The sequence below is a fragment of the Anguilla anguilla genome, chromosome 17 (assembly GCF_013347855.1).
Source record: "Anguilla anguilla isolate fAngAng1 chromosome 17, fAngAng1.pri, whole genome shotgun sequence".
NCBI lineage: Eukaryota > Metazoa > Chordata > Actinopteri > Anguilliformes > Anguillidae > Anguilla > Anguilla anguilla.
Window position 1 is genome coordinate 32,143,683 of NC_049217.1, and position 25,911 is coordinate 32,169,593.

The following is a 25,911-nucleotide window of genomic DNA, read 5'->3' on the forward strand; positions in this document are numbered from 1 at the left end:
CGATTAGCCTATGAAATGGAGGGTTTTATTTATTTTTTTAAAGAAGTCATTGAACACGGGCAGTTAGCCAATTGGAAGTGTGTTTGATTTCTCTGGATTTTGTTCAGTAAAACCTAGAGGGTCTATGTGGAGCTGCAGGATAATTGATTAAACAGGAGTTCAAACGGAGCCACTTGTTTGTGACACCGTTGGAGAGGGACGGGGAGGGAATGAAGGAGAACACTGGCCGTTTTGGGAGGGGTGGTTCACAAGGGTGAGGGACTTTGGAAAGGTGGGGGTTGGGAATCAGCAGCAGGATGGCATAAAGGAACAGCACACACACACACAAACTCACACACACATATACACACACGCACACACACACACTCATACACACTCACGTACACATACACACAAGCACACACGCATGTACACTCATACATGCACACACTCACATACACACACGTATATACACACACACACACTCACACTCACACACACACACACACACACACTCACACGTATATACACACTCACACACGCACACACACACACTCACACACGTATATACACACTCACACTCACACACGTATATACACTCACACACACCCACACACACACAAACTCACACACATATATACACACGCACACACACTCACATACCCACACACTCACACACACTCACATGCACACACACACACATTCTCACACACTCACACGCACACACTCACACACACACACTCACACTCACACACACACACACACACACTCACATGCACACACGCACACACTCACACTCACACACACACTCACACTCACACACAACTCACACACACACACACACACACACACTCACATACAACTCACACTCACACGCACACACTCACACACACACACTCACATGCACACACGCTCACACTCACACTCACACACACACACACGCACACGCTCACACTCACACACACACACACACTCACATACACTAATGTGTAGCATGTCTTACAGGAGGTAGCTGTGTGTGGCCGTGCTCATGGTTAAACGTGTACTGATGACAGTAGTGGGACGCCGGAGCCTTAGAGGGTTTATGGTCTGGGCTGACCCTGCGTTAGCTGCTCGAAGCCCTGACTGCGCCTGCAAACACTGCTTTTCATTCAGCCACAATAGCTGAAGTATAATCCTGTGAATTATTTTTTCATTTAGTAAGATACATTTAATGGCTTGTGAGGTATGCTTTATATTCTTAATGCCAAATTGTGCCAGAAACAGATTTTCATAAAGAATTAATATTCCATATTATTTTATTAGAAGACTTTTAATCAGTCGGGTCAGTCCGGCCATCTAACTCTTTCCTTTTCTGTAATGTGTTGTGGCAAACGATTCGGTGTGAATCTTTCCTTTTGTGAGGTTGCATTTTGTATCGTTTACTTGATAGATCTACTGAGTCCTACATGCTGAAAACTGGTAATTGAAACCAAACTGTTTGTGGAAAATCTGTGGAGATGATAAAAGATGAAGTGAATGCTCATGAGCCAGACTTAAAACTAAACATAAAACTAGCACTTTGACCCTTTTTCAACCGCTTTAATCTCGAGACGGGTTGTACCTAAAACCAGCATACAGGGGTGCCCCTGGACCAGGGTTGAGGACCCCTGCGCTAGAAAAAAAATCTAATTGTCTCCCTTTTAGTAAACTGTCCTGTCCTTCTTAGTGAAATCTGCACATCTTTATTCCAGCGGCGGGTGAAGCATTCCCCCTGTTTCCTGGGCTGTTTGCTTAATTACAGACAGTTTTCTTGTCAGTTAATTTTGACCTCTCTTTCTGGAGTTTTTTATTTTGTCAGTTTTAATCGATTACTGACCATAACTGCCCTCCTGCACCTTGTGTTGCATGGAGAGAATATTTAGCCCTGACCCGTTCTCCAGAGATGATGTGCCACGTCGGAGATGTTACATTCTCATTTTCTCTGGATGGACTCCTCTTTCTGACAAACTGCTGTATGTGAAGCGGAGATGATGACCTCAGAGGCTGAATCTCTGATTGTCTGCATGCTGGGGAGAGCACTGCTGAATTAATCTGCTCCCGCCTGTCCTGTTCACATACGCACCAGCATGGTAGAATTTGGACCTTTTCTTGCACTTCTCCCCTTGTTATGATATATGAAATATTTCTGATCTTATGGTGACTGGTACCTTGACTTTTCCATTAAATATTTAACAGCCTCTTTGCCATACGGTTGTTTTTTTACAGTGTGAAGGATCTTTATTTTCTGTGAAACTCCCTGAAGTCCTCCATGCCCATCTCTGTACTCTATATTATAATATCAGATCAGTCTAGTGTATCTGTGCTACTATTTGCTATGAGTCACCAGCTGTCCTAATGCTTGCATGTAGAAAAATGTATCAGTTTAAAGATAAAAAGAAAAGGATGAAGTGGAGTGTGTTTAATTTAACACTCAGGTTTTGAGTGATTCTGCAATACCAGGCGTCAGACACAAAGCAATTGTTGTGCGGGTTTAGAGTTGTGTTTTTTTCTCAGTCGTTTCACATTTTCTCAGTGCTGTTGCCTTGTCTAGGGGTGGCTTGACATTGTCTTGTCTTTCGTTCAGTTTTATCGAGGGTTTGACTTTTGGTTCTGGAGCAGTTGGTGTTAAAGCTTCCACCCAAAGGCACGTGGGCTATGTGCCCCGTCAGATCTGACTCCCTGAGCCCAGGTGTGTGCCGGTTTGGTTCCCCCCCAGGTGTGTGCCGGTTTGGTGGCCCCCCTGGTGAGTGCCGGTTTGGTGGCCCCCCTTGGTGTGTGCCGGTTTGGTGGCCCCCCTGGTGTGTGCCGGTTTGGTGGCCCTCCTGGTGTGTGCCGGTTTGGTGTCCCCCCTGGTGTGTGCCGGTTTGGTGGCCCCCCTGGTGTGTGCCGGTTTGGTGGCCCCCCTGGTGTGTGCCGGTTTGGTGGCCCCCCTGGTGTGTGCCGGTTTGGTGGCCCCCCTGGTGTGTGCTGGTCCGGTGTCCCCCCAAACTTGCCGTTTGAGCCCCCCGTGCCCACGCGGACGGCTCGCGCGGCGGGCGGAGGGCACGGGAACCGCAGAGCCCTTGTTACCACGGCCTGTGGGAAGTGTGCCATGAGGAATGCCCGTGGCGCTGGGCGGGGGCATGCCCTCGCTGAATGCCCCGCTGCCCCCAGTCCCATCTGCGCTCCTCCCTGCATGATTAACGGAGGGGGGGGCTTTATTTTCTCCCTCTGGCCTGAGCTATGGGGGGGTTTGTTTAGATGTGTTTGATGTTTCAGTTCAGCCATTGATCGTATCTTAATGATTTCTTTCCCTCCCATCGGTTTTTATCACTATTTTAAATATGATAGATCAGGCCAGGCAGTTACTGCAGCTGCTGGCTCTGCTGTACGGCAGTTATGTAACTCTCCATGCTATTTATGCCACATTGTTCTGCAGTGGTCTTGTCGTGGTTTTGAGAAATTGTTGTTTTGTTGAACATCGTTTCCTGTCCAAAGTATTATTTAGTGTTCTTTGACTGTTTACCCTTTAAGGAGTGAGGTCACTGATTGATATGTTCTTAACTGAACATTCTGATGCTGATGTCGCAGTCACTGCTGGTGACTGAAAGCAGTGGAGTTCTGGAACACTGACTGAATTTTGAAAAAAAAAAAATGAAACATTCCAAAAAATTTGCTTCAAAGGGTTAATGGCACTTTAAACTGGAGTGATAGATGATAGAGTAGATGATCAATAAAAGCCCAGAAGCTTCTTGCCGCTCTTTTGTCTCTCCAGTGTTTCTCTGCCTGCAGGGAGGGAAAACACAACGTCTTCCACTGGATACTGAAGAAACTACAGCATGTCTTATTCATGTCACCCGCAGTGTATGGTTTAGGTCAGGGTTAATGGCAATACTTTGTTACCCAGGAGAAACCTAATTCATTGACTTTGAATTCAGATTGTCTCAACATTTTATATTGATGCAGTAATTAGCAGTGCATAGCTCATATTGTAATATAACCTGTGGTCCCATCTGAAGACATGCTGGTGGAAGTTTGTGGTTGGCATTTCAGATTCAGGGGCCTGGAGAGATAAGGACCTGAATTCTTGGAGGTTTTAATTTGTGAAACTTTTGCAGTTTTGACCAGAACAGTTCAAGATGCTGGCACATCTCACCAGGCTGGGAATGCTTTGGCCTGTAAAATAAATCAGTGCTGCTACTAGTGTCCGTTTCCAGTCTGTGGAGATAACGCAGCTTTGGCTGTTGCAGTTCCGACAAAGCTCCTCTCTGGCGCCCAAAGGGTTAACGTCACATCAGCGTCTTTAGATTTTCTGTTCTGTTTAGTGACCTTTCACCCCATAATGGGGATGGGCCAGAGGGGGATGGGCCAGTCAGGAATTCTAAAGGGAAAACATGAAAAGGGAGGGAAAGAGGGAGGAGGGCAGTGCATTATGGGGCTAAAAGTGCTGACTTTCTCAATAGTTTGTTCCAACATGTTAAACATTTGGTTTAGTCACTTGGTTTCTGTCAAAAATTTTATGTATATTTTTTTTCTCAATCAAGTGCTTTTCATTTTTTTTGTATTAAGTTGTTTGTGGTCTCCTGCCTTGCAGTGGTGCGGTGGGTTATTGGGACTACCGGCAGTGTTTTCATTCAGTTCAGAGTCCATAATCTGTTTCTTTAGGCGTAATCAGCTTACACCCTCCAGTGTGGTCAGCAGCCCAGGCCTTCAGCAGTGCACCCTGGGTAAATTGGTGGTTGACCTGGATTGGGCCCATTACTTAGACTGTGGGTGTAGGCAGTAAAGGATGCGCTCATCGCCATGTGCAAACACTGTGGTGTGGGTTACCCCCCAGCGACCGTATGGTCCAAGCTCGCTAGAGCACGGTCAGACTCTGTAGAATGTGGTCAGACTCTCTAGAATGTGGTCAGACTCTCTAGAACGTGGTCAGACTCTCTAGAACGTGGTCAGACTTTCTAGAACATGGTCAGACTCTCTAGAATGTGGTCAGACTCTCTAGAACAGTGGTGTCAAACTCGTGCCATGGAGGGCCGTGTGTATGCAGGTTTTCATTCCAGCCTCAGATCTTGATTATATAATTAGTTAAATTATTTGCTGAATTAGGGATGCAGGTTTGTGCACAATGGTGACCCGACGTCTATGGTGACCCGCATTGTATAAATAAAAATTTTCTTATATTCTGTGCTTCAATGCAGTTAAACGCATATGGCTGAATGAGTAATTGGACTCAATTAAGGTAGCATTAATTGGTTGGAATGAAAACCTGCATACACACGGCCCTCCATGGCATGAGTTTGACACCACTGCTCTAGAACGTGGTCAGACTCTCTAGAACGTGGTCAGACTCTCTCGAATGTGGTCAGACTCTCTCGAATGTGGTCAGACTCGTAGCGGTCAGCTGCTCGGTTATGCAGCCGCAAGTACCGCAGAACCTGGGAGACAGAACGCCCACTGCTGATGACGCCATTTTGAAAAGTCAAACCCTGCCCCCACGCCCCCCGCCACTCCTTGTACCTCTCTGTTATTCCACATTATCTCCACCAAACCCTACAATCTCCGTCTAAACTCCGCGGTTCTTCTCCTCGCCTGTATTGAGCTCTCGAGCGACGCGGCCATTTGCGTACTTCCTTCAGATGCGTGCCGAGCTCACGCGAGCCTCGTTTTCCGCCGGTTCTGCGTAGCGCCTGCGCGCAGCCGCGGCGGCGGGTTCTGCTCGGGAGGGCGGGTTCTACTCACGAGGGATCGAGGCCGCGTTCACATGGTCGTGCCACCCAGTCTGGAGTTAGCATTACACCAAACACATTCTTGTCCTTTTACTGTAAGCTGGCTAAACATGCCTGCTTGACTGAGGCTCGCCTGGGCTTGCAGTGTAGGATTAATGCTTGGGGTTGGCTGACACGCCGTTAGCCCAATTGCAGTGTTTTGAGTCCCTGGAAGTCAGCGCTATGGGATTAGTTGCCAGATTTTATCAGTTAAGTTTCGTCTCCAGTTTATTACACAAGCAATTCAACCAGAAGCTTCGTATCTTGAGTGCTGAAAAATGAATTGTTGTCCTTTTGGTCCAGCCCTGAATCTTCCTTACCCTGCCCACATGGTCCCCTTTTCCCAAATGCTTGTCTTGAAAACGTCATACTTGTGTTTGTCTCTCTCTCTACCGTTTTCTCTCCTCAAAACAACTGTACAGTCAACAGAGTCTAATTATCTGTCAAAAGCTACCCTGACTCTGCGCTCTTTTCTTTGTGTGTGTGTGTGGCCCGGAGTGCTTGGGAATGATGGTGTGTGGAATTCTGCTCTTCTCGTGGGTTGGGAATCCCTTATGGAATCGGAACTTAGCACTAGCTCTGGAGCTAACGCAAGCGCTAATGACTCCGCCGGTTTGATTAAGAGGAAACATATTAAAGCTCCAGACTAAGCCTCCCATAAGCGAGCAGGCAGCAGGCATTGCAGTGCCGTGTGACGGGTTAGGGTTAAGTTTAGGATTAGGGTTAGGGTTAGGGCTTTGCCAGTTGGTCCTGGACCGACGCACTTCAAAGTAACCTCCCCGGATTCCGTCGGCCATCGTTAACTGCAGAGCCAATGGGAGAGCAGGAGGGTGAAACTCCAGGGTTGGGTGAACTTCTGCTGGTAGTAACGCTTTCGACGTTCGCCGTCCAGTAGTGCAGGGCAGCGGGTGGGAACATTGTTAAGGACAAAAAATGGAGGCAAAATTGCTTTTTGCCCTAGATGCTCAAATATACACATGATCAGATGAATGGGCTTGAATTGAAATTATCTGTCATTTTGCCAATTAAGCAGTATTCTATGTTAAACCATTTAACTAATCTGAACAACGTTTGAAGCAATCCATCTCTACGTCGTCTCTAGTATCGGCATTATGTTGGTCGCCTTGGAGTGTGAAGTGCAGACGAACTTTGACCTTTTGGTTATTCTCGCTGGATTGTGGAGATCGGTGCAAAAGAGTGTTTTACTGCCATTAGACTGTTTTTTTAAAATTCCCCAACAGATTCAGAAAATGCCATTATATTACAAACACCGAGCATGTCACTGGTCTAGACTATGATCCCGGGCTGTCATGTGGCACGCCCAGATAAAGTGCGGGTTTTTGGTGCAGTGACATGGTCCCCCTCTCTGGAATCTTGACCACACCAGTGGTGACTACGTTAGGCAGGGTCACTGAGCGAGAGCGGCCTCTCTGAAACAAGGGGGTGCCTGCGATCTGTGCATCTACAGCCGCTGTGCCCGTGTGACCCCAAAATGGCGGCTTGCGTTTTAAGTGACAGGATCTCACGCACTGCAAAGTGCTGCAGAAGTGTGTATCCGTCTAGAGTTACCGTTTCCCAGCACTGGCAGAGTGCTACCTTTTTATTTTTATTTTTAAAAATTATTATTATTATTATTTTGCTTGTTTGTACAAATAAAAAGGTTAGAATGCTGCCGGTGCCGGGATGGGCAGAACTCTAGACGTGTACACGGCTGTGCAGCTGCCCACTGACCTGTCTTTACCTGTCGGTGGCTCATCTCAGGTACCGCAGCCAGCAGGTAAAGACAGGTCAGTGGGCTTCTGTGTGTGAAAGTCACGCACAGAGAGAGACGGGCTCTTAAACCTTTCAGAGACAGCTAGCATGCAAGATCTCATCCCCCATCCCCCACCCACACGCCCACACACACGTGCATGTGCGCAGTGCGCATACACACACACACACACATGCTCATGTGCGCAGTGTACATACACACACACACACACACATGCTCATGTGCGCAGTGCGCATACACACACACACATGCTCATGTGCGCAGTGTACATGCAGACACACACACCCACACACATATGCATGCCACACACATGCAAGGTGCGCAAATGCATGCATACATGCCCACACACACGCACACATGCACACACACATACACGCACGCATGCATATATACTGTGTATATATTTATGCACACACGTACACACACACACACACCCACCCACCATCACAGAGCTTGTCTCATCTGATCTGTAAAGTAAAACAGAATTGTGCTCTTAGTAACCCTACTGTTGCTGAAGCCCCTCCCCCCCAGTCTCACACACTGCTGAAGGGTTTCTGCTGTCCAGCTGCAGCGATGACTCTCCACCGTGTTAAAAATTCTGCCACAAAGCGGGAAAGTAATTCAAATATCTGAATTAGAAGAGCATTGGTTCTGTCCTCCATGATCATTTTAAACTGTGCTGATCTCACTATTTTTAATCTTTTAAGGAGCCTCGTCTACGCATGAGCAGCTCCTGTCCTTCCCGTGCACACTTGCTGCTCGCGAGCAGCGCGTCTTTGGGGATTACTGGTGTGCGTCCTCGCTGCTCGCGTGTGTGCACACTTTCTCGCACATACACGAGTGCATGAAATATTCACAAGCCCAGCACTCAGTCATTCCAGCACCACACTGCACAGCGCCCCCCCCCCCCCCCCTCGTTAAAGCTCAGGCACATATTTGGCAGAATAAAGCTGCAGGGACAGACTCTTCATCTTCCCGAAGGGGCTGGGCAGTGGTGGACGTGACGGCATCTGTTTCAGATAATGGGACGCGCTTTGAGTTATCTTTACTTTCGCTCTGCTTATTTCCCTTTGGCGTTCCCCGTCACTAGCCTGCCCAACCCACCTGTCTGGGCCTCCTGCTGCTGGACTGTCCCCACTGGTACGAGGAGGAGGGGGGGGCTAAATGCAGGGGGCTTTATTTGAGCCTCAGCTGTGACCTTGCAGGTGTTCTATTCACCTTCGGTTGTGTACGCATCATTCCCATGCTGGCCGATCAGGCTTCGCTGCTGTTTCTGCACTGATCTTGGCGATCAGGAACGAGTGAGTGCTGCTTTAGGGTGGGTGTTTATACCACATTTGCAGGTGTGTCTTTGTACCTAGTTCACTTGTTTTAATTGAATATGCCGACTTCAGGTGTGTCACCTTCCACGTTCTTTCCATTTGATAATTTTTGCCAGTCTGGGAGGGATGGGATTTCACCTGGCAGCGCTGCTGCCAAATCATTTCAGTGCAACACCCCCACACAAGTGGCCGGCCCGTGGGGCAGTTAGGGTTAGGGTTCTCAGAGCGTTTGGGTACTGTGGCCGGCCCGTGGGGCAGTTAGGGTTAGGGTTCTCAGAGCGTTTGGGTACTGTGGCCGGCCCGTGGGGCAGTTAGGGTTAGGGTTCTCAGAGCGTTTGGGTACTGTGGCCGGCCCGTGGGGCAGTTAGGGTTAGGGTTCTCAGAGCGTTTGGGTACTGTGGCCGGCCCGTGGGGCAGTTAGGGTTAGGGTTCTCAGAGCGTTTGGGTACTGTGGCCGGCCCGTGGGGCAGTTAGGGTTAGGGTTGTCAGAGCGTTTGGGTACTGTGGCCGGCCCGTTGGGCGGTTAGGGTTAGGGTTAGGGTTCTCAGAGCGTTTGGGTACTGTGGCCGGCCCGTGGGGCGGTTAGGGTTAGGGTTCTCAGAGCGTTTGGGTACTGTGGCCGGCCCGTGGGGCAGTTAGGGTTAGGGTTGTCAGAGCGTTTGGGTACTGTGGCCGGCCCGTTGGGCGGTTAGGGTTAGGGTTAGGGTTAGGGTTCTCAGAGCGTTTGGGAACTGTGGCCGGCCCGTGGGGCAGTTAGGGTTGGGGTTCTCAGAGCATTTGGGTACTGTGGCCGGCCCGTGGGGCAGTTAGGGTTGGGGTTCTCAGAGCGTTTGGGTACTGTGGCCGGCCCGTGGGGCAGTTAGGGTTAGGGTTCTCAGAGCGTTTGGGTACTGTGGCCAGCCCGTTGGGCGGTTAGGGTTAGGGTTAGGGTTAGGGTTCTCAGAGCGTTTGGGTACTGTGGCCGGCCCGTGGGGCAGTTAGGGTTAGGGTTCTCAGAGCGTTTGGGTACTGTGGCCGGCCCGTGGGGCAGTTAGGGTTAGGGTTCTCAGAGCGTTTGGGTACTGTGGCCGGCCCGTGGGGCAGTTAGGGTTAGGGTTCTCAGAGCGTTTGGGTACTGTGGCCGGCCCGTGGGGCAGTTAGGGTTAGGGTTCTCAGAGCGTTTGGGTACTGTGGCCGGCCCGTGGGGCAGTTAGGGTTAGGGTTCTCAGAGCGTTTGGGTACTGTGGCCGGCCCGTGGGGCAGTTAGGGTTAGGGTTGTCAGAGCGTTTGGGTACTGTGGCCGGCCCGTTGGGCGGTTAGGGTTAGGGTTAGGGTTCTCAGAGCGTTTGGGTACTGTGGCCGGCCCGTGGGGCGGTTAGGGTTAGGGTTCTCAGAGCGTTTGGGTACTGTGGCCGGCCCGTGGGGCAGTTAGGGTTAGGGTTGTCAGAGCGTTTGGGTACTGTGGCCGGCCCGTTGGGCGGTTAGGGTTAGGGTTAGGGTTAGGGTTCTCAGAGCGTTTGGGAACTGTGGCCGGCCCGTGGGGCAGTTAGGGTTGGGGTTCTCAGAGCATTTGGGTACTGTGGCCGGCCCGTGGGGCAGTTAGGGTTGGGGTTCTCAGAGCGTTTGGGTACTGTGGCCGGCCCGTGGGGCAGTTAGGGTTCTCAGAGCGTTTGGGTACTGTGGCCAGCCCGTTGGGCGGTTAGGGTTAGGGTTAGGGTTAGGGTTCTCAGAGCGTTTGGGTACTGTGGCCGGCCCGTGGGGCAGTTAGGGTTAGGGTTCTCAGAGCGTTTGGGTACTGTGGCCGGCCCGTGGGGCAGTTAGGGTTAGGGTTCTCAGAGCGTTTGGGTACTGTGGCCGGCCCACGCATCTGATCTATGCGGCGTAGTCGACGGGATGTTCTCGGCACATCGGTCCTTTCAGCTGATTGGGTAACGGTGCGATTCAAACCGATTTGCTGCGAATCATGTGTCAGAAACACAACGTGGTGCTTTCTGAAAGCGGACACCGTCCCTCGCCTTCAAAAGGAAGTGAGGTCGGAGCCGGGGGGGGGGGAGGCGTGCTTGCAGAAAGCTCACAGGAACACGAGGCGGAACAGGTTTCACCATTTTAGAAGCCTATTGTTCTTTCCCTCTCAATTCAGTTTTCTTGCCCACCCCCCAGCCTCCCTGCTGTGCCTGGTAGGAAAGGAGATGAGACAGGAAGTGGAGATGGAACAAAAGACAAACTGAAATGTGCCGACACTTCCTGTGTGCGCTCGGCTTCCTGTCTGAGCTCCTGCCTTTGGGTGTCACATGGCAGGTGGACGGTCTGGAGTTACTGCAGGTTACTAACCCTAACCCTGTACTGCAGGTACACACACTGCAGGAACATGGCTCTTCTGATGGCTCATTAACACATAATTGTTTTCTTTTTTATAACCCATTTTTTTAATGAAGCACTGGCAGCAGTGTAGTGTTTGGGTTTGGGAATTAGTCTTGTGACCAGGTTTTCAGGTTCGATTCCTGGGTAGGACACTGCTGTTGTACTCTTGAGCAGTGATCCTTACCTGAATTGCTTCAGTGTATACCTAACTGTATAAATGGATACTTTATAAAAATGGTAAAGCTGTGTAACTTGCTCGGGCTAAGAGAATGGCTCTCGTTTCATTAAACAGTGCTCGTTTAGGTTCGCTTCCGGGTCTCTGGTGAATGGAAAGACACCAGGTGATGGCAGTGGTGTGTGTGTGTGTGTGTGTGTGTGTGTGAGGTGTTTGGGGCAGAGTGGATGTGTGTATTCTGGTGATGGCGGTGGTTGTGGTGTGTGTGTGTGTGTGTATGTGTGTGAGGTGTTTGGGGCAGGGTGGATGTGTGTGTGTGTGTGCATGGGTCTGTGTATGTCTGTGTGTGTGTGTGTGTGCATGCGTCTGTGTGTGTATGCGCGCGTGCATGCGTGTGTGTGTGCATGCGTGTGTGTGTGTGCATGTGCATGCGTCTGTGTGTGTGTGTGCGTGCGTGTGTGTGTTCACATGCGTCTGTGTGTGTGTCTGTGTGTGCATGCGTCTGTGTGTGTGTTCTCAGTGTGGGGTGGGGGATGTGATAAGGCAGGGGAAGGCAGCAGGGTGGCAGGGGTGGGGAAGGGTGGGGTTTAATGCTCACAGTACACACCCCCACCATTCTGAGCGAGGCGGAGGGGGAGGCGGAGGGGGAGGGGGAGGGGGAGGGGGAGGGGGGGGGGGGGGGGGGGGGGAGGGGTGGTGGAGAGCAGTTAGTTTGTTTGAACCGTAAGGGCAGTGGAAGCTGGAACAGTGCCGTGATCGAGCGGCAGATAGAATCTGCGTTTGTGGAAGGTGACCGAACTCTGGCTTCAGTCCCCAAACAGTCGCCCCGTCCTCCTCAGTCCCCAAACGGTTGCCCCGTCCTCCTCAGTCCCCAAATGCGCCCCCCCCCCCCCCCCCGCTCTGTTTCTTTCACCATTGTGTTCATCAAGAAGCTAAACTTTGAAATTCCAAGCCCAACGCAACCCCCCACCACCTTCCCCACCCCCCACTCCCCCCACCAACCCGACCCTAGTCTCATCAATAACCTCATCTGCCAGGACAATGGCACCCCCTCCCCTGTCCCCACACACAGTCATCTCTTCCCACCCATCCTCAGGGAAGTTCACCTTTGACCCCTGGGGGGAGGCAACTGTCTGAATGACATAGTGGCCCATTGCTCTGTTCTCCTTCAGTGTCTCTCTTTTCTTTTCCCTAGTTTCAAACACAGTCAGGGTGGGTTTTTTTGGTTGGGGGGGGGGGGGGTGCAGCTTTGGTTGAGGTGCTGGCGGCATGCATTAAGCATTGAGTTGGGTGCTAGTTTAGCTTTAATGGTCAGGGAGTGCGTGTGATTCCCAGGTCAGGGAGCCGTGCATGTGATTCCCAGGTCAGGGAGCCGTGCGTGTGATTCCCAGGTCAGGGAGCCGTGCGTGTGATTCCCAGGTCAGGGAGCCGTGCGTGTGATTCCCAGGTCAGGGAGCCGTGCGTGTGATTCCCAAGTCAGGGAGCCGTGCGTGTGATTCCCAGGTCAGGGAGTGCGTGTGATTCCCTGGTCAGGGAGTGCGTGTGATTCCCAGGTCAGGGAGCTGTGCATGTGATTCCCAGGTCAGGGAGCCGTGCGTGTGATTCCCAGGTCAGGGAGTGCGTGTGATTCCCAGGTCAGGGAGTGTGTGTGATTCCCAGGTCAGGGAGTGCGTGTGATTCCCAGGTCAGGGAGCTGTGTGTGTGATTCCTAGGTCAGGGAGTGCGTGTGATTCCTAGGTCGGGGAGTGCGTGTGATTCCCAGGTCGGGGAGTGCGTGTGATTCCCAGGTCAGGGAGTGCGTGTGATTCCCATGTCAGGGAGTGCGTGTGATTCCCAGGTCAGGGAGCTGTGTGTGTGATTCCCAGGTCAGGGAGCTGTGTGTGTGATTCCCAGGTCAGGGAGTGTGTGTGATTCCCAGGTCAGGGAGTGCGTGTGATTCCCAGGTCAGGGAGCCGTGCGTGTGATTCCCAGGTCAGGGAGTGATTCCCAGGTCAGGGAGTGCGTGTGATTCCCAGGTCAGGGAGTGCGTGTGATTCCCAGGTCAGGGAGCTGTGTGTGTGATTCCTAGGTCAGGGAGTGCGTGTGATTCCTAGGTCGGGGAGTGCGTGTGATTCCCAGGTCAGGGAGTGCGTGTGATTCCCAGGTCAGGGAGTGCGTGTGATTCCCAGGTCAGGGAGTGCGTGTGATTCCCAGGTCAGGGAGCTGTGTGTGTGATTCCCAGGTCAGGGAGTGTGTGTGATTCCCAGGTCAGGGAGTGCGTGTGATTCCTAGGTCGGGGAGTGCGTGTGATTCCCAGGTCAGGGAGTGCGTGTGATTCCCAGGTCAGGGAGTGCGTGTGATTCCCAGGTCAGGGAGTGCGTGTGATTCCCAGGTTAGGGAGTGCGTGTTATTCCCAGGTCAGGGAGCCGTGCGTGTGATTCCTAGGTTGGGGAGTGTGTGTGATTCCCAGGTCAGGGAGTGCGTGTGATTCCCAGGTCAGGGAGTGCGTGTGATTCCCAGGTCAGGGAGTGCGTGTGATTCCCAGGTCAGGGAGTGCGTGTTATTCCCAGGTCAGGGAGCCGTGCGTGTGATTCCCAGGTCAGGGAGCCGTGCGTGTGATTCCCAGGTCAGGGAGTGCATGTGATTCCCAGGTCAGGGAGTGCGTGTGATTCCCAGGTCAGGGAGTGTTTGTGATTCCCAGGTCAGGGAGTGTGTATGATTCCCAGGTCAGGGAGTGCGTGTGATTCCCAGGTCGGGGAGTGTGTGTGATTCCCAGGTCAGGGAGCTGTGCGTGTGATTCCCAGGTTAGAAGTTTCATTCGCGGACGTTTCACCTGAATTGCTCCAGTAAAGATCCGGCTGTGTGAATGGATTGTATTTAAAATAATGTAAGCTGTATAAGTCTATCTGGAAAAGGCTGTCTGATAAATGACTGGAAAAAAGTTTTAAAAATGTAGCCTGTCTGTCCGTAGCCCTGGGGGCCCCTCTCTTCAAAAGAAAGACGCGTTACTGTTGGATTCAGTTTGTAGCCAACCTGTGCCTTCTGACCCTGAACTAGCAACCGGCTTGTACAAGAAACCCAGGGTTCCAAGAGGAGAACATTTCGCCCCAAAACATTTGCTTAAGCAGCATGTGGTTCATTCACAATTCAAATAAGTGCAGCTTATTTAGTGTGTTTTATTTAGTGTGCAATGGATGTGTGATTGCTGTTTCTGGGTTTCTGCGTAATCTGCATCTGTGTGTATTACGAAGGGTATCCCTGTACCAGAGACTCAACCAACAGTCTCTTTCCACGACAGTGTGTCCCCACCCCCTTCGCTATGGCGCTAACTCTGCATCCACCAATTAGAACGTTAGCATTCGGAGCTGTGCTGGGGGGAGGGGGGGCTAAGAACATTTCTTAGGATTGTGCTAATTAAGGGATGATAGTTGGGGGTGGGGGGTGGGCGGTCGATGTCATTGTGGTTCCCTTCTCATTGTTGCATGCCTCCCCCCCCAGACCTGCCCCCAGCCAGTATATATATCCCACTCATGTTCTATTTGTCCACCCCTCCCTCCCTCACCCCCCCACCCCCCCACCCAAAAAAGCAGTATCATAGGCTTGTGTGAAAATGAGCTGAAGCTGCTGGTGGATCTCTGGCTCGGCAGGGCTGGTAATGGCGATGCTTTGAGCTGAAAGTGTGGCCAGAAACAGCCATGTGGCGATCATGCGCCCCCCCCGAAATACGCAAAGCGAACTCAGCGGTAGGCAGCCTGCATTGTGGACTTTGAAAGTGTGATATAGAGATGGGGAGGAGGGGTGGGATGTCGGCCCCATTTCCTGCCTCCGGTGGGCGTGGCTTACAAGGTTCAGAGGTCGTCGGGGATTAAGGTGCAACCGCATGCCGTAAATTCTTCTTTAACCCTTTCCCAGGCGGTGGAACTGAGATCCCCTCCCCCTCCCCCACACACCCTCCCCCTCCCCCACCCCCTCCCCTGCACGCGCTCCCCCACCCCCTCCCCCGCACGCGCTCCCCCTCCCCCTCCCCCGCACGCGCTCCCCCTCCCCCTCCCCTGCTCTCGCTCTCGCTCTGCAGCGCGATTCTCACACAGGGATGGCGAGGCCTCCCTCCGCAGGGCTGGAGCCAGATGTCACTCTCGCTCGAACATTTACAGCCTCTCGCAAATCCACCTCCACTCGCAGGGTCCCGTTTCCCTTTCTTCATCTGCGTTGTTTTAGTTTGCAGTCCCTGTGACCGTTCGTCAGGTAATTCTCTCTCTGTCACACATGGGTGTGTGGCGGCCCCACAGTGTCCTGGTTTTTTTTTTTTTTAATTTCACCTATTTCTTTTCTAAGATGTAGGTTCTGGTGCACTTCCCCTCAGATTCTCCCCACTCACTGGCGTAGCACAGAGCTGCGCTAACCTCCTCTTACTGGTAGCATAGAGCTACGCTAACCTCCTCTCACTGGTGTAGCACAGAGCTGCGCTAACCTCCTCTCACTGGTAGCATAGAGCTGCGCTAACCTCCTCTCACTGGTAGCATAGAGCTACGCTAACCTCCTCTCACTGGTGTAGCATAGAGCTGCGCTAACCTCCTCTCACTGGTGTAGCACAGAGCTACGCTAACCTCCTCTCACTGGTGTAGCATAGAGCTACGCTAACCTCCTCTCACTGGTGTAGCACAGAGCTACGCTAACCTCCTCTCACTGGTGTAGCACAGAGCTGCGCTAACCTCCTCTCACTGGTAGCATAGAGCTGCGCTAACCTCCTCTCACTGGTAGCATAGAGCTACGCTAACCTCCTCTCACTGGTGTAGCATAGAGCTGCGCTAACCTCCTCTCACTGGTGTAGCACAGAGCTACGCTAACCTCCTCTCACTGGTGTAGCATAGAGCTGCGCTAACCTCCTCTCACTGGTGTAGCATAGAGCTACGCTAACCTCCTCTCACTGGTGTAGCACAGAGCTACGCTAGCATCCTCTCACTGGTGTAGCACAGAGCTGCGCTAACCTCCTCTCACTGGTGTAGCACAGAGCTGCGCTAACCTCCTCTCACTGGTGTAGCACAGAGCTGCGCTAACCTCCTCTCACTGGTGTAGCACAGAGCTGCGCTAACATCCTCTCACCTGTGTAGCATAGAGCTGCGCTGAGTGAGTGAGGTATAAAGAAGGTGACAGGATAAAGAAAGAAAAAGGTTGTCTGATAATGCGTCTCAAGAAAATGTTTCTGAAATATAAAGTAGTTTTGCAGTCAGATGATTTTAGTGTTAGTCCGCATTTTGAAGCTGAATTGTTCACAGAAAAGGGATTTGGACTCCCTTGCCTAGAAATGTTGGGAGTGTTTCAAAGGAACCAGGTGAAGCATATACATAAACACATGCGACTGATACTTTTCATGGATAATCCAGGTGCCAAACCAGTCATTCCAGATACTCTCAGCTGCCATACCCTCAGGTGACAGTGTAGAGGTTAAGGACCTGGGCTGGCATCTCCAACGCTGTAGGTTTGTTTTTTGAGTTGATTGCACCCTTGAGCGAGATTTCTAACCTGAATAGCTTCTCTAAATACATAGTTGTATCAAGCCAATCATGTTATCTGAGAGGAGAGAAGAGGGGTAACTATCTGATTATTAACCACCATAATGGTGAATGTGTAATTTCATATTTTGAAAGCATGTGATACGGCAAGAGTGTTTTGATGGGCAAAATATTTTAAAATGATCAACAGGCGTAATAGGAAAATACTGATGCAATTTTGTTATTGTACAGAAAATGGGACATGAAATATTTGAGTTGGTTAGCTGTGGGTGAAGAAACAATCATGTTGAACTGCTGGAAAGAGTGTGCCAATACAAAAAGCAGCTCCTGGATCTTGTATTCTTAATTCTCTGGTTAAAACTAAATGCATGTGGTCCACCTTAGTTTAGCTTTCTGCAAAGTCTCAAACCCAGCTCCTCTCTGACTCAGTTCAGTTTTAGTTTTACTGCCATAAGAAATCTGCATTCATGTTCAGATGATATCATTGATAAATATGAAAGCAGATAGAAATCACTGACTCATACTTTATCTTTCACACAGTCTCTCTCTCTCTGTCGCCTCTCTTACTCCTTGGCTTAAGTTTAACTTAAAAATAAACTTAAGTTTTCAAATTCTATTTTCTTTATTTGCTCAAGAAACATGACATTCACAATCACCACAGCATGCGAGTAGCCTGTAAAAGCTGATTGGTTGGTGCAGTTGGCTCTCTGTCGCTGGTTAATTGATTGGAGAGATGTGTGGTGAATGAGTCTGCTGCAATGGTGTGCTGTGACTGGCCTTCCTCCACTCATTCAAGACTCCGCTCACAACCGGCCTCTCCTCCCCTTCCCTCCCCTTCCCTCCCCACCCCCTTCCCTTCCCTCCACACCCCCTGCCCTCCCCACCCCCTTCCCTTCCCTCCACTCCCCCTGCCCTCCCCACCCCCTCCCCTTCCCTCCCCACCCCCTTCCCTGCCCTCCCCACCCCCTTCCCTGCCCTCCACACCCCCTTCCCTCCACTCTGAGTTGGGGAAAAGGACACCGGTGCTCATGTTTTTGAGAGAGTGCCAAGGCAGCTGGTAGTGTACTACAGCCACCGACAGTGTCTTATTTCAATGGGGCAGGCTCTGTGTTAGCGGCCTTAGCGGTGGGGCAGCTCTGTGTTAGCAGCCTTAGCGGTGGGGCAGCTCTGTGTTAGCGGCCTTAGCGGTGGGGCAGCTCTGTGTTAGCGGCCTTAGCGGTGGGGCAGCTCTGTGTTAGCGGCTCTGTGTTAGCGGCCTTAGCGGTGGGGCAGCTCTGTGTTAGCAGCCTTAGCGGTGGGGCAGCTCTGTGTTAGCGGCCTTAGCGGTGGGGCAGCTCTGTGTTAGCGGCTTTGTGTTAGCGGCCTTAGTGGTGGGGCGGCTCTGTGTTAGCGGCCTTAGTGGTGGGGCAGCTCTGTGTTAGCGGCCTTAGTGGTGGGGCAGCTCTGTGTTAGCGGCTCTGTGTTAGCGGCCTTGGCGGTGAGGCAAACGCGCGGTTCTATGTGGGTTCGGTCCTCACCAGCGGGGAAGGCACATACTGCAGATTCATCATCTTGGTCGGTGCAGAACTAAGTTTAGTTAGTGGTGTGCACACAAAGTCACCGTTACCATGCCTACAGAGCAATAGAAGGGACTGGTTGTGATGATAGCCTGTGTCTCTTTTCCCCCCTTCCTCCGGGCGATGCTCTGTCTGCCTTGCATTTTGGGAATAAGATACATCTGTTATCAATCTAGACTGCAAACCTGCGGTGTTCTGTGGGGTTCTGCCTCTGCCCAGCTTGCTAGCTATGCCTCATATGGCACAAAGTCGGCCATACATGGCAGGACTGGGCTTTACGTCCAATCAGGATGCACCAGGGTGGAAATTTGACCAATGGCATGTCTCCAATTCCGCAATAATTAGAGTATACTTTCTGAAAAGTAATTTTATGCAATTAACGTGAAGCCCCATTTTATGTAAGATAATGCAAATGTATATATTTTTTAAAAACAGTCTTTGGTCTGTTCTTATTGATGTCCTTATTAACCTCTTCCCTTAATGATATTATTTGAAATGAATGAGGTTAACTGATAAAAGAATTGATTTCATGGGAATTCTTACTGAGTGCCCCCTCTCTCTCTCTCTTTCTTTCTCTCCTCTCCACCCCCAACCCCCCCCCCCCCCCCCCCAAATTCCAGGACCAGAAAACTGCAGATCAGAAACATTCCACCACACTTGCAATGGGAGGTGAGTATAGCACAGTAATATCCCGTTTCCACCGTGCGGGTGGCTAGCCCTCCCTAGCCTGCACTAGCCTGCCCTAACCCTCGCTAGCCTGCGCTAGCCCGCGCTAGCTTGACCCAGAGAGGTACCACACGACTGCTTTACATCACGTTGCGGAGTTAAGGCTGTAGAGCGCGATGCCACGCTGAACACTGCCACCTGTGCAGATCAACATGACTACAGGGACTGTGGCTGTGCGGGGGGGAGGGGGTGGATAAGATTCCGTTTTAGCTGTGTCACGTCCTGGGATCATCAGTGACAGCGTTCTGCTTTATTTCTGCGGTGCTGTTTTAGCGCAGACATGGCGGTGTGATGGTAGCTTCACAGCTTTCCAATACGCCCCACAGCTCTGTGTGTATATGGGTCAGTGACAGCAGCTCTTCCCTGTAATGAAAAAGGGCAGAACTGGGCTCAAACGGCTGTGTTTCCAGTGGCCATGTCGGAGGAGAAAATAACTTTTTTGCGATACTGTTCGGCTCAAACAACTGTTTCACTGTTTATGGGAGCTGTGGTATCGTGATTGCTAATTTATATGTGTTATTTCCCTGCATTTTTCCTGAAAGTGTTGAGTAAGGAGATGCACTGTCAGGTGACGGTGGGTTTTGGGTTGGGGGGGGGGGTGTTAGTATCAGGTGACGGTGGGTTTTGGGTTGGGGGGGGTTAGTGTCAGGTGACGGTGGGTTTTGGGTTGGGGGGTTGGGGGAGGGTGGGCGGGGGGAGGGCGTTAGTATGATGTGAAATGAGGAAGGGGGAAATCCACAGATCTCACCGCCGCCCTCTTGGCTTCTGTCAGAAAAAGGGAATATTCCTGCTGACTGAGTGGTTCACTGCCCAGTGTGTGCACGTGTGTGTGTGTGTATGTGTGTGTATGTATGTGTGTGTGTGTGTGTGCGTGTGTGTGTGTATGTATGTGTGTGCGTGTGTGTGTCTATGTATATATGTATGTGTGTGTGTGCATGTGTGCCTATGTGTGTGCGTGTGTGTGTGTGTGTGCGTGTGTGTGTGTGTGCGTGTGTGTGTGTGCGTGTGTGTGTGTGTGTGTGTGTGTGTGTGTGTGTGTGTGTGTGTGTCTATGTATATATGTATGTGTGTGTGTGCATGTGTGCCTATGTGTGTGCGTGTGTGCGTGTGTGCGTGTGTGTGTGTATGTATGTGTGTGCGTGTGTGTGTGTGTTTCCCCCCCCGTGCCCCCCCCACCCACCCCCCGTGCCCCCCACATATCCTGCCCTCTCTCTGCAGTTCTAAGTGCCCTGGAGTGAGTCACAATGGCCACTGTGTCAGTAATCAAACCCGGACGCCCAGATTCATGTGATTTATACTGCTATTATGTTATGCATTATGCATTATACAGACTATGTATAGTGCACATTTTATAAATCAATCGGTTTAACTATCCATCTTAATGCAACATTTAACAAGTGGGCACTCAATAAAGTCTAAATTAAGGAGAATCTATTATCTACCCATTATCTGGCTACCTGCTCTTTTCGGTGCATGTCCATTTTTCTGGACATTACAGAGTCTGTGTGTGTTGGTCTGTACAGGTATATCTGTTTGTTCCCCAGGTGCTTGATGGTCTTCTGGCTCAGTATGGAACAGTGGAGAACTGTGAACAAGGTGAGATTGTGTTCTCTTCCGCTTACCTAACGGTCCATGGGAATGTTTCTCTTTCCTCAGGTACTGGATGCTTTCAAGTTTCAAAGAAGGCATCCTCAGAACTGCACAGGAAGAAAAGACCACAATAGTTAACCTCCATTACCAGTAAACATTGTCTAGTAGCGGAAAAACAAATCCTTGCTCTAAATTTCTTAATTGCTCTTAATGTCCCCTAACTGGCCAGTCAGGCAACAGCATGTAATTGGGGGGAAGTAAAAGATAATAGAATTTGGGACAGTATTCAGGGCTGGCGGTTCCTTCCCTTGTTTGCTGTGTTTTCAGTCATCTTTTGCAAAATGGCGGTCATGAATCCCCCAGGTGTATGCTACACTTGTGCGTGGTTGAGATGGGCTTCTCCCTTCATGTTAATGTGCCTTCAGATTGTTCAATCTGAAAATCAGCAGTACTATTTATGAGCGAATCCTCAAACAGAGTCAGCCCAGCATGAGATGTGGTTGAGTGAGGCGGAAGAGGGTGGATCAGCGATAGTCCACCTGGCTCTATATAGCCCCTCCTTTCAGTCTCACAGCTTCACTGCTGTACTGCTTCGGCAGAAGTTCATTGCTCTGGGTTTAAGACTTATTTTTTGACCAACAGCCAAATGTGACCTCTAAGTCCATTAAGCTAATTGCTTGGATCAGGTTAAACTGCTGCTTAGCTGGTGATGAGTCAAAGAGCCTTAGGCATACACAGGAGTGGTTTGGGCTGTAGGTGATACCAAGAGTGAGCCTGCGGCCGGGGGTGGGGGCGGGGGTGGTGACCAAGTCCGTTTGGAGCACTGGGGTCAGTCTCCTTGCCTGTTCCTTCCCCTCAGTGGTGGTCCAGGGGTCATTAATCGGACCCGGGAAGGAGCTCACCTGTGAGTCTTTGTGTGTGATCAGCAGAAAATGGAAAGGTGACTCTTAAGATTATCACCTGGGAGGCACCGTTTCTGAAGGCCCAGCTGTTTCAGTTACATAATGGAGTCTGATGAAGTGTCCGCTTGTGCCTGCGGGGGGGGCCCTTTCTGTGGTGTGTGGGTGCTGGGTGGGGTGGTGCAGGGATGGACTTAAGCGACTCGATATCGAAATATCGCCCTTTCTCCATACTTAACTCCACATCAAATTTTTTGGTCAAGGTGTAGAATTTCACAGCAGTGCACATGGGAATTCTGGGTAGAGAATGCTAGCTCCAGGTCCCTGGACCACACTCTGCTTCTGATGCTCGCGTGCAGCAGTAGCTTCTAGCGAATACGCACGCAATTTAAAATGCTAAACCAGAGGATGACGGCAGCCTTAAAGTTCTCAACCGCAGAATGGTTATGGCTTAAAACTGGCGGTGAAGAAAGGTGTCTTGTGCACGTCTGGACTCTGAACAATAAATACTGAAGTTTGAGCCCAATCAATCAATCAATCGTGTGGAAGGCCATGCAAAAAAGAAAGAAAGAAATAAATACATTTTTCACCATTTGCAGTGGATGGACTGATAGACATGACAGGTAGCTCACGCACACCCACACTTGCTGCCAGATTTCTGCCAAATGTTAAGTGAACCAGTTGAGGCTGTGAAAAGTTACTGACGTGTGAAAAACACGGTGGCCACATCAGGTCCGGCCTCAGATGGGGGGGTCGGGGGGGCAGTGGAAAGAGCATGAACGATATTGTCAAGTGAGCAGGAAGGAAGAGAAATGGGGGAGTGGTGAGGAGAACCCTTCTGTGAAATCCCCCGTATGTTTAAATAATTCACATACGGTTTCAGTGCATGACACAGGGCCATTTGGTAGGTTCTCAGGTGACATTTTTAGGAATAATTGTGTTGATTAGTTTATACAGCTAGATGGTAAATGGTAAATGGACTGCATTTATATAGCGCTTTTATCCAAAGCGCTTTACAATTGATGCCTCTCATTCGCCAGAGCAGTTAGGGGTTAGGTGTCTTGCTCAAGGACACTTCGACATGCCCAGGGCGGGGTTTGAACCGGCAACCCTCCGACTGCCAGACAATCGGTCTTACCTCCTGAGCTACGTCGCCCCATAGATATTTTACTCAAGAATTTCACGTTCAGTCCTTTGCTCAAGCGTACAAGCTAAGCTAGGAATCGAACCCTCAGCCTTCGATTTACGAACCCGGTTCCCTTACCTCTGTAGTACCTCATGGCAGCAGTGCAGTGCAGGCTGAACTGAAAGGCTGGTCATCTGTAATGTACGTGCGCTTTACAGCCTCCAGCCCTTGTTTGTTAGTGTAAACCTTATGGTTAGAATGGTGGCGAATGCTAGCGCAGCGTTAGCCACAGCTTTGACACTCCTGTCAAACTGCCTCCAGAGGCTGGTTAGCAACTTTGTGAATGATGGTACGTCAGCCTCCTGAGTAACCAAATGGCTGCAGTGTTGCTTAACCTGCGGGAAAGCACCTCTATGGGGGGTGATTTTGGGGGTGGGGGATGGTTTTGAAAACAGACTTTTCGTTTGGACAGCCTCTGGCTAAAGGGGAACTTGTTTACAGTCGCACATGCTCTGTAATCAGTACACACAGTCAGCCCCCTCCTCCTGTACCCCTCCTAACGGGCTCTGCGTGTATTTAACACCCTTACCCAGATTGATTTTGACCCAGTGGGGTCATTGCTGGGTCCCACTTTAAGTGTTGGTTGGTAACCACGGTAACTAGACCCAGACCCGGTGTAAATGTCATAACTCCTCACCAGATTTCCCCCCCCCCCTCTTTTTACTCTTCATCACTCCCCTCCTCTCTCTCTCTCTCTCTCTCTCTCCTCTCCCTCCCTCTCTCTCCTCCCTCCTCTCTCTCTCTCTCCTTCTCTCTCCTCTCCCCTCTCTCTCTTCCTCTCTCTCTCCTCCCTCCCTCCTCTCTCTCCTCTCTCCTCTCCCCCCTCTCTCTCTCTTCCTCTCTCTCTCTCTCTCTCTCTCTCCTCCATCCCTCCTCTCCCTCTCTCTCTCTGTCTCTCTCTCACAGTGAACACTGAAAGCGAGACTGCGGTGGTCAATGTCACATATGGAACACGGGAACAGGCCAGACAGTGAGTGACCTTTTTCCCCTTCCTCTTAAAATTTTGTTGTGCTTGCACAATGACTATAAAGTTCTTGAATTCCTCTTGCCACATCTCCAGCTAGCGCCTCCTGACTGAAGTCCGCCAACGGCCTTCCGCACTGAAACCTCTCCTTTAAGCGCGTTTATCATCAATGGTTATGCTGGTGGTGCGTTTTCACTGCCGAGAAGGGCGGTGATCTCCCGGTAAATAGCTTACTTTGACGGGGATAATGATCAGTGTGATTATTGCTCTGGTTGCACTTCGGCGCGTGCACCTTGAGCGAGTTGATAAAACGGACTTTTTTCCTCTCCATCGCACATGACGGCACGTTACTGACCTCTAGTGGCTGCCCAGTGATACTGCAGGCTCTTGTCACTAAATGAATGATTCTGCAAAGTAGCATGCTGTTCAGCATTTATTATAGGGTATTATTAGGTGCATTCATTCTGTTTTGGCAAATATAGTGTGAAATGTATTGCATTTTAGATAAAGGTTAGGGGCATTCCCATGTTAAAAAAAAAAATGGTCTACTGGCAATATACCACTGACTGGAGTAGGAGACACAGCTACACCATCTGAAAGAATAAACAAAACAAATTTGTGTTCCTTGATGCCTAAAAATGTATCTTTCAGTGTATGAACTGTACCTGAGTATCTGTCACTTTTTCCATAACCTGAATGATTATATATACTGAAATCTTAGGGCCATACTAAATCTATATGCTCTAATGTAGTTATTTTTCACAGAATGGCCCAAACTTGCTTTTGGTACAGTTCCAGTTCATTGACTTATATAGAGGTATTAACAGGACATGTACATTATTGGTAACCCACCTTGTTCCTGGAGACCTACCACACTGGAGGTTTTTACTCCAACCTTAACAAAGCACACCTCATTCAACAGCTAGAGATCTACCATCCTGTAGATTTTCACTCCAACCCTAACAAAGCACACCTCACTCAACAGCTAGAGATCTTTGTTGAGCTGTTGGTAAATGGACTGCATTTATATAGCGCTTTTATCCAAAGCGCTTTACAATTGATGCCTCTCATTCGCCAGAGCAGTTAGGGGTTAGGTGTATTGCTCAAGGACACTTCAACACGCCCAGGGCGGGGTTTGAACCGGCAACCCTCCGACTGCCAGACAATCGGTCTTACCTCCTGAGCTATGTCGCCGAGCTGTTCATTAGTAGAATCAGGTGTCCCAAAATAGGGTTGAAATGATAACCTCCAGGATGGTAGATCTCCCGGAAAAGGGTTATTTACCGCTGATGAGCACGGTACACACTCCCTCCACACTGTTAAACAGGGAGTGGAGCAGTCAGCCAGGTCATGTGACTCACAGCCTGTTTCCCGCTCTTTTTCCTCAGGGCCATTCAGAAGCTGAACGGATACCAGTTTGAGAACAACGCGCTGCGTGTGTCCTACATCCCCGATGAGACCTCCGAGGTGGACGGCCAGCGGGGGCCCGACAATGGGCGACGCGCGGGCTATGGGTCCCGCGGCCCCCGCCAGGGCTCCCCCAATTCCGGGGGGCCCTCCAAACACCAGCACGCCGACATCCCCCTGCGCCTGCTGGTGCCCACTCAGTATGTGGGGGCCATCATCGGCAAGGAGGGGGCCACCATCCGAAACATCACAAAACAGACCCAGAGCAAGTGAGTACCCCCCCACCCCACCCCCAAACAGACCCAGGACAAGTGTGTAACATATTATAGCTGATTTTTTCCATCTAATTATTTCCTTTCAAGGTATTAATTTGAAAATCTGTGAGACGGGTCATGAGCAGGATGAGAGAAGGTCATTAGTGGGGAGGGGGGAAGTCTGCCATCGGCATTGCAGATACGGAGTAAAATGCAAACATCTGGCACGGATATCTAGGTCATTGCATCCTGGCATGTATGTTTTCTGGTAATGGATTGGTTAGGTCTGAGTAGCTTAGAGCACTTGTGCAGCGCCGCCCTGCTGGTCTGAGCTGCCAGCTTCGAGCCGCGTCTGGGAGCAGAGAGAGAGGTGTAGAGAGAGGGAGAGAAAGCCGTAAAAAAGGCTTGCTGTGGAGGGTGTGATCATACCACCAGGGACGGCCTCCGCGCCTGTTTTTGAAGCTCTTGTGCGTTCATGCAAAACC

The 25,911-nt window shown here is 50.6% G+C and overlaps 1 protein-coding gene across 3 annotated transcripts in view; it reads left to right on the plus strand.

Annotated features, from left to right (window-relative positions):
• igf2bp1 (insulin-like growth factor 2 mRNA binding protein 1) overlaps nucleotides 1-25,911 on the plus strand; it is a 56,892-nt gene that overhangs the window by 22,312 nt on the left and 8,669 nt on the right. For all 3 annotated transcript variants that reach the window (XM_035397327.1, XM_035397328.1, XM_035397329.1), the window contains 4 exons: nucleotides 19,021-19,069; nucleotides 20,671-20,722; nucleotides 23,708-23,771; nucleotides 25,154-25,441. In XM_035397327.1, coding sequence (XP_035253218.1) covers nucleotides 19,021-19,069; nucleotides 20,671-20,722; nucleotides 23,708-23,771; nucleotides 25,154-25,441 — 453 coding nt within the window. The remainder of the gene's footprint in view (nucleotides 1-19,020; nucleotides 19,070-20,670; nucleotides 20,723-23,707; nucleotides 23,772-25,153; nucleotides 25,442-25,911) is intronic.